Source organism: Panthera tigris, chromosome X (genome assembly GCF_018350195.1).
Source record: "Panthera tigris isolate Pti1 chromosome X, P.tigris_Pti1_mat1.1, whole genome shotgun sequence".
Lineage (NCBI taxonomy): Eukaryota > Metazoa > Chordata > Mammalia > Carnivora > Felidae > Panthera > Panthera tigris.
The window spans coordinates 45,519,326-45,529,880 of NC_056677.1; the positions used below are offsets into that span (position 1 = coordinate 45,519,326).

General features: G+C 49.5%; 1 protein-coding gene across 1 annotated transcript; it reads left to right on the plus strand.

The window, feature by feature from the left end:
* Positions 1-2,156: 2,156 nt before the first annotated feature.
* TSPYL2 (TSPY like 2) lies at positions 2,157-9,219 on the plus strand. Its single transcript, XM_007090919.2, has 7 exons — positions 2,157-3,184; positions 4,495-4,572; positions 4,697-4,808; positions 4,896-5,041; positions 5,173-5,270; positions 5,586-6,421; positions 8,485-9,219. The coding sequence occupies exons 1-7, from the start codon at positions 2,360-2,362 to the stop codon at positions 8,667-8,669; spliced, it is 2,280 nt and encodes a 759-aa protein (XP_007090981.2). The 5' UTR covers positions 2,157-2,359; the 3' UTR covers positions 8,670-9,219.
* Positions 9,220-10,555: the final 1,336 nt, after the last annotated feature.

Consider the following 10,555-nt stretch of genomic DNA (forward strand, 5'->3'; position numbering starts at 1 on the left):
AAGAACAATGCTATATTGGATGTTTTCTCTTTCTGACTCTGTGTGTGTGTGTGTGTGTGTGTGTGTGTGTGTGTCTCCTGTCTGCATGACCACATGTGGGGAGGTATGGTCGAGTGAGACTGTGTGTGACTCTGTGTGGGGAGGCAGCACTGCCTGGTGCACACATGTGAGCAAATGCCTGTATGTGGAGACATATGGCACAAACACACACACGTACACATATGCACCTAACTGAAAGGAGACAAACTAGAGTATGTCCCTGCAGCAGGAGGTTGAGTGGTCAGAGAATAGAATTTTAAAACTGTACATATGTATGCAGCAAGAGGGTAGACTCCCATTTCGTAGATCTTCCTCCTTTGGCCCAGGCTGTGAACATGGAGCAGGGGCAAGATACTTGAGAACTCCATCTCTTCCCAAAGCCTGGAACCCCCAGGTACCATTCCAATTCCATGGTCCGTCTCCTCTCAAAAACACAAATGAAGTGTTCCTGAAAGTGGACCACAATGGAAAATAGGGACTGGGAATTGGGGATTAAACTTGAGGGTGAACTAATGGGGTTAGAAAATGCTCCCTACAAAGTAATGGCTTCTAGAGGGACTGCTCAGACTGGGATGGGAGCCCTTCTGAAGAGTCCACTGTATACAGCTGGGACTTTGGTAACCTTTGATTAAACTCAGGAGGGATGTTAGGGGTGAATAAAGCCAAGCCTGGGAGTCTAACCAGCTATCCTGCTACCTGGGCACTCAAATACTTTATTTACTTATTCTCTCAGGTGCACAGAATTGAGTTGACCATACTCCTCAGTTCTTGGCACACTATATCATCGTTGGTCCATGTGAGTCCCTCTTATTCTTTTGTTTTGTTTTGTCCCTTTCATCACTCATCCCTGATCCAATCCCCCCTCCCACATAGACACCCACTCTTGTGTATTTAATGTATGTCCTTCCAATTCACCGTTCATGTATTTGTTTACATATATGTGTATCTGTGAAAAATATATGGTATTGTTATGTGTTTTAATTTACATAAACAGTATTGTACTTTAAATCTTGTTCTGTTTCTCTTTTCACTCAACATTCTGTTTTATAAAGATCCAGCCTTGTTGCTGTATGTAGATCTAATTCATTCTAGTGGTCCATCTTCTACATGTATCACATTTTTCTTATCCATTCCCCTGGTGATGGGTCTCCAGGTTGCCTCCAATTTTCCGCTACCACAGAAAGGCTGCAATGGGCAGTTTCCTACAATTCTTAAGGATCTCTAATTTAGAGGAGAGGAAACTGAAGCTCAGAGAAAGGCAGTGATTTGGTTAGTGTTACAAAATGAAGAGCAGGCCCCTGATGCCAATCCCAGACCAAAGCCAGAGCCCACCACCCTACCTCACTAAAGACCATCCATCTGGTCCCCAAAAATCTAAAATACAATTTTAAAAAAGCATACACTGGGTAAAGGGAGAGGAAAGGATTGGGAGGAGGGCAAGTATTGAGCAGACGAAAAGATAGAAAATCCTAGAAAAATCTAGCAGATGAACGGAATCACAATCATGTTAATGACGCAGAGAAAGTTACTTCTTGTGTGTGATTATTTCTAGAGTCATTTTGCAGAGATAGAAAACGCCACGTCAAAATCTAGCTCGAAACCAAAGGTCCTAGGTTTCGAAAGTCCAGAGCCCTTTAGGGCAACCCTAGCCCCCCGGAGGGGCCACATCAGAGTTCGCCACAGGGGCAAACGCTGGGCACGGGGGAAGGAGCAGATTTAAGAAGTGCGTAGTTGCTGAGGGGAGGGCTGCTAAGAGGGAAAACGATAGCGAGGCTCTTCCAATTTTATCTGAGCATATCCTGCTCGGTGCCTGCGTTTGTTTTTTGTTTTGTTTTTTGGTCTTCAGAACCACTGGTACTTTTCCCATTGGATAAAATGCTGGAGGGGTGAGGAAGAGGGGCTTCTTCCCCCTTAGCTTCCCTTGCAGCCAATCGCCCTGCAGTTTCCCTCTCGTCGCTGGCGGAGTCAGCCCGGTGATTGGAGGGCCCGGAGGGGAGCCAATCGGAAAGAGATGAGGTGTGGTGTTGGCAAGCGGATTGCGTGAGAGTGGGCAGAGGTCGAGGGAGAGCGAGCACCGCGGCCGCGGCTGGCAGCCACTGGCGAGGACGAATGGGCCTCTGACGTCACGGAGAGGGCGGGGCCTGGACGCTTGGCGCGGAGGGAGTAGGGTTGGCGCTGTGGGAGGGAACGCCAGAGCGAGGCTGTGGGGAGAGCTGGTCGTGTGAGGTGCAGTGGCTCCGCTTCAGGTGTGACAGGCAGCGGCGGTTTGGCCGAGAGCGAAGGGGCGAGTGCGATCCCCTAAGCTGTGAGCGCGGTCGCCATGGACCGCCAGGATGAGGGGCCTCCGGCCAAGGCCCGCCGCCTGAGCAGCTCCGAGCCCGCTCAGCACGACCAGCTGCCACCGCCTCCGCCGCCTCCGCCTCCCCCGCCACTCCTGCCTCCCCCGCCGCTCCTGCGACTGCCCCTGCCTCCACCCGAGCAGCGCCCGAGGCTCCAGGAGGAAACCGAGGCGGCACAGGTGCTGGCTGACATGAGGGGGGTGGGGCTGGGCCCCGCTCTGCCTCCGCCGCCGCCCTATGTCATTCTGGAGGAGGGGGGGATCCGCGCGTACTTCACCCTGGGTTCTGGGGGTCCCAGCTGGGAGCCTGAGATGGAGTCAGGGTATGGGGAGGCGCCCCCTCCCACGGAGAGCCTAGGAACATACTCTCCTTCGGAGGCTGCTGGGGGAAGTGTGGAGATTGACTTTCAGGTTGTGGAGCCCAGCGGTTTTGCTGAAGAGAATGTCCTAGAAACCTGTAGCGCAGGGCACTGGGCGTACCAGAGGTTAACCGGTCCAGGGGGGAAGGAAGAGGCTATCATCCTAGTGGAAGATGACGATGAGGATGAAAAGGAAAGCGTGAGGAAGCGGAGGAGGAGGAGGAAGAGGAAGCAGAGGAAGGTGAAGAAGGAAAGCAAGAAGAACGCCGAGAAGATAGAATGCATTCTGCAGGCACTGGAAAACATTCAACTGGACCTGGAGGCGGTGAACATCAAGGCAGGCAAGGCCTTCCTCCGTCTGAAGCGCAAGTTCATCCAGATGCGAAGACCCTTCCTGGAGCGCAGGGACCTCATCATCCAGCATATCCCAGGCTTCTGGGTCAAAGCAGTATCCTTGTCATCTAAATTCATGGGCCAGGAGCTCATGATAAAAAAGGGGGGGGGGAAGGGGGAGGAACAGAAAGGGAGAATTTGTGTGTGGGTGGATCCCTATTGGAAAAACGCCTAGGTTTGGTGGAGGAGGAATGGAAGGAGAGGGGCAAAACATCAGAGAAGCTGGACTACAGATGATGAAGGGGGGAGAGAGGCACACAGCATAAAAACTGGACCACAGATGGGAAAGAGAAAAGGGGAGGAGCATAATAAAAATCAATAGTGAAATGGGGAGGATGGTAGAGGGGCACACAGAAAAATTTGACCAGAGATGGTGAAAGGAGGAGGGGAGGGACACACAGAAGATAAAGTGGCTCAGAGATGGTGAAGAGGGAGAGGAAAGGCACACAGCAGAGAAATTGCCCAGAAAGGATGCCTAAGTCACAGGTGGCTCTTCAAGTGTAGGTCTCTGCTGAGATACTAGGGAGACCCCAATCCTTGCTAGAGAGAAGGGGGCTAGAAAGGAGCTGGAACCCCTAAAAGATCAGAAGAAGGAGTACCTAGAAGTGGAGATCAAGGAGTTAAGTGAAGGAAAGAAGAGTAAGAAGAATCTTCTTCACTATTGGTGAAAATCTTATCTCTGGGGTACATATATACAACATGTTAGGAACACATGGGTTTAACTTCATAATGGAATTACATGGATAGAGACCCTTGACACTCATACAAAGTATCACATGATCCCAGGCTGTCAGCACTCAGGCACACAGTATTATGTGGCCGCAGGTCCTCAGCATGCAGACATGTAGCATCATGTGACTTACTGGTTTTCAGCATCCAGACACATTATCACATGGATACAAACCTTCAGACTCAGATACCCAATATCATGTGGACATAGACCTGTAACACTCAAATAAGCAACATCATGACTACAAGCCCTCAACAACCAGATATAACATCACTTGGGCCTGGGGCTTCAGCCCCCAGACACACAATGTCTTGTGAATACAAATTCACAGCACCCCAGGATACAACATCACACAGACATAGGACCCTTAGCACCCAGACACACAGCAAATATGGACCATGGCAAGGCAACCTAATAACAGATGTTTGACATTGCGTAAACATAGGTTCTCACCACATAGTATCATAGGAAGAAAACTATGGGTCATGTCCCATGACCCACTTGCTCCCCACACATCACATGAACACAGAAGGAATTCTGCTCCAGCTTCTCTTTTGCTCTGCCCTGCCTGGCCTTCCCTCCCTCCTTCTCTCATTGAACAGTCACTCCTTGACCTAAACTGCTCCCTCCATCAGTTCCTCAACCACCCCAAAATTTCAATCTTGATCAACCGACGTGATGAAGACATTTTCCGCTACTTGACCAATCTGCAGGTCAGACCAAAGACATGTTTTTTACTAGGATCGGGCAAGGAATCTGGTCCTTGGAGGTGAGGGGGTTTGGGTGGGAAGGGCCTTGGTGTGGTGGGGATTTCAACATTACCTCTAACCTGAGCAGGTACAGGATCTCAGACATATCTCCATGGGCTACAAGATGAAGCTGTATTTCCAGACAAACCCCTATTTCACAAACATGGTGATTGTCAAGGAGTTCCAGCGCAGCCGCTCTGGTAAGAGGCAGTCCTAGGGAAAACCGTCACTCCCCACTGCCATCTGTCTTTGTCCAGTGCCCTCTCTACAGCCTCCTTTCCTCTCAGGCCGGCTGGTGTCTCACTCAACTCCAATCCGCTGGCACCGGGGCCAGGAGCCCCAGGCCCGCAGGCACAGGAACCAGGACACCAGCCACAGCTTCTTCAGCTGGTTCTCAAACCACAGCCTCCCAGAGGCTGACAGGATTGCTGAGGTGGGGCCCCTTCTGGCATTACCAGAGAAAGCCTTGCTAGGCTTGCTTCTGGATGCTTGGGGAATTGGGAGTAGGCTCTGGGGCTTATACTCATAACTCTGTTCCCCTTTCCCCCTCATTTCTTTCAACAGATTATCAAAAATGACCTGTGGGTCAACCCTCTGCGCTACTACATGATGGGAGAAGGAGGCTACAGGGCAAACAGAAAGAAGCAAGAAAAGGAAGAAAGGTGATGGGGGGGGGGGGAATTGGTGGCTGAGAGGTGGTTTGTTAGGGACAAAGATTAGGCAAGTCTTACCCAGAATTTATAGGGCCAAAGGGACCTTTGAGAGAATTCAGTATGTTTTACAAGTGGAGAATGATACGCATAAGTGGGGTGTGATTGGCCTGAGGTCGTGCAGGCAGGAGCAGAAATGGGACTCTCCCCACCCTAACCTCATCCCTTGAATTTCTTGTATCCTACTGCCTCCTCAGTTACTTAGCACCTTTTAGTGTCTGCCCTGCCTCCCACCAATCCTATACTCAACTCCAGGCTTCCCCACAGTAAAAACAGGGACAAGTGTGAGGTGGTGATTATGGAAGACTCTGACGACTATCACATAATGGAAGACATTATCAGCGAGACTTCAGACAGTGATGACATCACCGACAATGAGACTATTCATGACATCAAGATCTCTGACTTCATGGAGACCACCGACTGCTTTGAGACCACTGACAATGAGATAACCAACATTAGTGAGAGCCTCTGTGACAGTGAGAGCCCTGACCACAATGAGAGCCCTGACAATGAGACCACTGACAACAATGAGAGCCCCGATGACCACGAGACCACTGATAATAATGAGAGCTCTGATGACAACGAGACCACTGACAACAACGAAAGTGCCGATGACAACAGTGAGAACCCTGACGATGAGAACCCTGACGACAACAGTGAGAACCCTGAAGACAACACTGATGACAACGAAGAGAACCCTGATGACAATGAAGAAAATACTGATGACAACAATAAGAATCCTGATGGTGATGAGAACCCTAATAGTGCCGAGAATCCCAAAGGTGGCAACCATGGCAGCAGCAGTGATAACCAGGACAGCAGTGACAGTGACAATGAAGGAGACAATGAGGGCAGTGATGATGAAGATAATGATGGCAATGAAGGTGACAATGAAGGCAGCGATGATGATGGCAATGAAGGTGACAATGAAGGCAGTGATGATGACGACAGAGACATCGAAGATTACAGGAATGATAGTGATGACCCTGACAAGGATCAGGATAACAGCAACAACCAGGATGACTATGAGGCCGAAGTGGAGAACATCTCTGAAGAAGGATCCTCAGTGGAGGAAGAAGAAGATGAGGGCAGTGAGGAAGGTGAGCCTAGAGCCCCCTCTTTTCTCTTTCTCTTCCCAGAAAAAAGCTGGCCAGGGTCAGGATATCAAGGCATGAGTACAGTCTGTTCTTGTGGAGAAAAGAAAAAAGCATTTTATGCAACTTTTTAAACAAAGCAAGGCCAGGGAACCTTTAACCTAACAATTGTAAGAGAACCAAAGAAGCAAATTTCAGTTCTAAGCTGGTGGGTAGATAAGTTCTAAGCTGGTGGGTAGACAAATAAGGAATGAAGAGATAGAAGGTGGATAGAAAATTGAGAAGGACAAGTTCACACACAGAAAGAGGGAAACTGGCAAACATATTACAATTCAGCACACTCTTTACCCAGCCCTGGCTTTCAGGGAACTCCCAGGCTTGTTTGTCTTCTGAGGATCCTTCACCAGCCCTGAAAGCTGTTTCTCACAAAAGGGTCCAGTAGTCAGGTATGTTGGGGACAATACTGCATACATTAATATTTGCAGGTAGAGTGACAGGTACATTAGCCCCTTAAAGGCTCTGAAAAGTCCTGCTGTTAGAAACCTATTTAAACATTGTGGAACCCAGCATTTCCCAAACTTCTTAACCGCAGAAGCCACTGTTTACTGCTCACCAAAACATGTATTTTGGGAAATGCTGAGAAAGGTTTGCACATGAGGGGTTGAGGGAGAAGGCAGTATTTACGGTGACTCCCAGGTTCGGTCTGGCCTGGATGACTGGCAAACGGAGGTGCCATTTCTTAGGATTGGGAACGACATGGTGGCAGGATTGATGAAATGCAGAGGGGAACATGGAGTTGGAAAGGCCTGTTGGACATAAGGTATAGGTAGCCCAGGCAGGTGGTTGCTTATGTGTCTGGGAAGTCAGAAGTTATAAATAAAAGGGGGTAACAAGCCAGAACAGAATCCTAGCCCTGATTCTGGCCAGTTAACATTAATGAAGTGTTTAGCATGTGCCAGGCACTATTGTAAGTGATTTACTTACTAACTCATTTAATCCTCACAGCAGCTCTTATGAGCTAGGTACTGTTATCACCGTTTTATAGATTAGGAAACTGAGGCTCTGAGAGGGTAGAATTAGGAAGAGAACTGGGCATGGAGGGGATTGTGGGCAGTGTCCAGGTCAGGTATAATGAGGACTGGATTTGGCACTGAATAGGTCATCTGTGACCTTGCCAAGAGTAGTTTCAGTGGATTGGTGTGAGCAGAGCCACATCAGTGGGGTAGGAGGAGGGAATGAGCAAGGGGCAAGGCAATAGAATCAAACCTTGGCTAAGAAGGGGATGGCAGAGGACAGGCAAGGGAGATGTTTGAGCCTGGCTGTGGGCAGGCAGACCTTGGAGAGGCAGGCCCCTGGGGGAGGTAGAAGGAGCTGGAAGACCAACCACTCCTGGGGGTTTTGGCCATGGGGTCTCTGGCAAATTTCCATTGAGGGCAGGGGCAAGGAAAGAGGCATTGAATGTAGATTCAATCTAGACATATATTCAGTTAGAATAGGGAAACTGAGGGAGTTGCCACTGGATGGCATCTTCTTTCAGAGAAGGGGAGGAAGAGCTATCTGCCCAGCCCTAGGGTGGGAGTGGGGGTAGGGAATTGGACTAAAGAAGACAGAGTGTGGCCTGTTTGGATCAGACTGGGGAAAAGAAGAGGGGGAGCTGCCTGGGAAGAACAGAAGGTTTATTCAGCCAAGGTTAGAGCTCATAAGACACATACATTGACACATTACATGGGGAGAAAAAGCTACTTTCAGACATAGTATCAATTTTGATAAGCCAGAGGCAGGGCTCCCACCCCTCCTTCCCTCTGGGCTTGCTTAACACACACACACACACACACACACACACACACACACACACACACGCTTTTTCCAAGCAGAGGCGCTTGGGGAGTGGTTCCAGGCCCCCAAAGCCCTGGCTATAGGCTCTGTTCACTGTTAAGTGCTATCCTCCTGCTTCCAAAACTGAGAAGATAAATTTCTATTGTTTAAACAAAAAAGAGTGACATCTACCTGCTCATCTAACCACCCTCTTTTTTCCCCTCCTTGCCCCTTGTCTCTCTTCCCCTGTACAGACAGTGAGCAAGAAGGTGAGGAGAGTGACGATGAGGAAGTAAGCGAGGAGGAGGAGGAAGAGGAGGAAGAAGGGATCGAAGACGACTTCGAAGGAGGGGAAGACTCTGAAGACTCCGACATGGAGGAGGTGCTTCAGGTCCAAAATGTTTGGGCCAACCCGGGGAAGAGGGGCAAAACTGGATAAACATTTTACCCTTGCAGGGGTTGCCTCTCTGTATCCCTCTCCCCCTGCCCCATTTGCCCTCCCCCTCAGCTAGGGCCGCGCGGCCCCATATTGCACTTCTGGGGGGTGACCGACTTCGTACACGGGTTTAAAGTTTATTTTTATGGTTTAGTAATTGCAGAGTTCTTATTTTGGGGGGGGGAGGGAAGGGGGTATTTCCCCCTTCCTTTTGGCCCTCCTCCCCTGCAAGCTTCTGTGTGCTGCTAAACGTATTTATTGTGATGCCTTGGTCAGGGCCCCTCTATCCTCCTCCTCGTGCTGTGTGGAGTGGACACCCTTGATCCCGAAGCGGGGAGGGCCGCTGTGGCCTTGGGGGGGCTCTATTGCCACCCTGTTCTCCCAAGCCTCTCTTTGCCTCCGTCCCTCGCCCCCTCCCCACGCTGTGCCTGCTAGCTCGCCTTGGTGTCTATGCAAGGCCGCTTGTCATTGCGGTATTCCTGTTCCCCTCCCCCCCAGAAGCCCCTCCTTGTTCCTTGTGAACCTTGGTAATCCTAATAAAACTCTGAGCAAATTCAAAGTGCAGCTTCCAGTCTTTTGTCCTGCTTGGCGAGCCATCCCCAGGAGCCAGTCTCCATTCCCACAGGCCCTCAAAACGCCATCCGTTTCTCCGCACTGGCCTGCAAGATGGTGGTGGCGGTGGGAGGGGGGGGTGTTTGGTTTTCTGGGGGCGAGCTCTGCGGGACTGCAGAGGTGTTGCGTCAGCCAATGCGGACCATCTTGGCCAATGGCAGGGTGAGGCTGAAAAAGCCCCACCCCCTCCCCCTCCCCCATCGGAGGCTGCAGTGGACCAGCCAGGTAGCAAATAACTTCCCACGCCGTCCGGTGTCACGCAGGCGCAAAGAAACGCCTTGCGCCCTGGAATATCCGTTTGTTAGTGATTCATCTTTTTATTTATCATGCGTCAAACCTTTCCTCAGGCCTAGTGTGAGCTGGGCGTGGGGAGCCACTGGAATCCATTTTTTTCTCATTGGCATGTAGTTTTAAAAAAATAATCTGTCGAGACATTACATCCTAATAATGCAGGGATGCTCTCTCATTTTAGGGAGAGGGAGCAGGGTCCCTGGAACTGGGCCTGGAAGAGAAGGCAAGAAAAGATGGCTCGAGCCCAAGAGTGCATAGGGATAAGGGGAAAGCAAAGGGAGATTACTATGTAGCTGTGTGATTGAGGGGGGAAGTGTCGGGAGTTGGGCGTCTGAAAGGCAGACTATCTGGGAGACTTTGGAAAGGCTGAGTTTCAGATTTTGGATAACGATAACTTTATTAAAACGGACACCGTAAATACCTCCAGATTCTTTGTGCCTCATAATAATAACTTATACAAATATCCAGGTTGGTCTTCGGCAATATACCTCCCGAATTTTCCATGCAATGCCCATGTTTTAATGAATGGAAGGCTTCGGATACAGATTTGAGTTTTAGCGGATGCCCTCTGCTGGCTGCCAGGAGAATGGATTGGAAGGAGGGAGAGCAGTGAGGAAGTTAATGCTATTTTTCAGGTGAGAGTGGCGTAATGGGCAGAAATGGGAGGATTTTTAAATAAATTTTTTATTTTAGAAGTTTTAGAGTTCGGGGCACCTGGCTGGTTCAGTCAGTAGAGCATGCAACTCTTGATCTCAGGGTTGTGAGTTCGAGCCCCACGTTTAGTGTAGAGATTACTTAGAAAAATAGAATCTTAAAACAGTTTTAGATTTATAGAATTATTACAAAGATAATACAGAGAGTACCCATATACCCCGCATCCAGTTTCTCCCATTGTTAACATCTTACATTAGTCTGGTACGTCTGTCATAATTAATGAACCAATACCAATACATTAAAGTCAATACTTTATTCAGATTTCCTTAGTT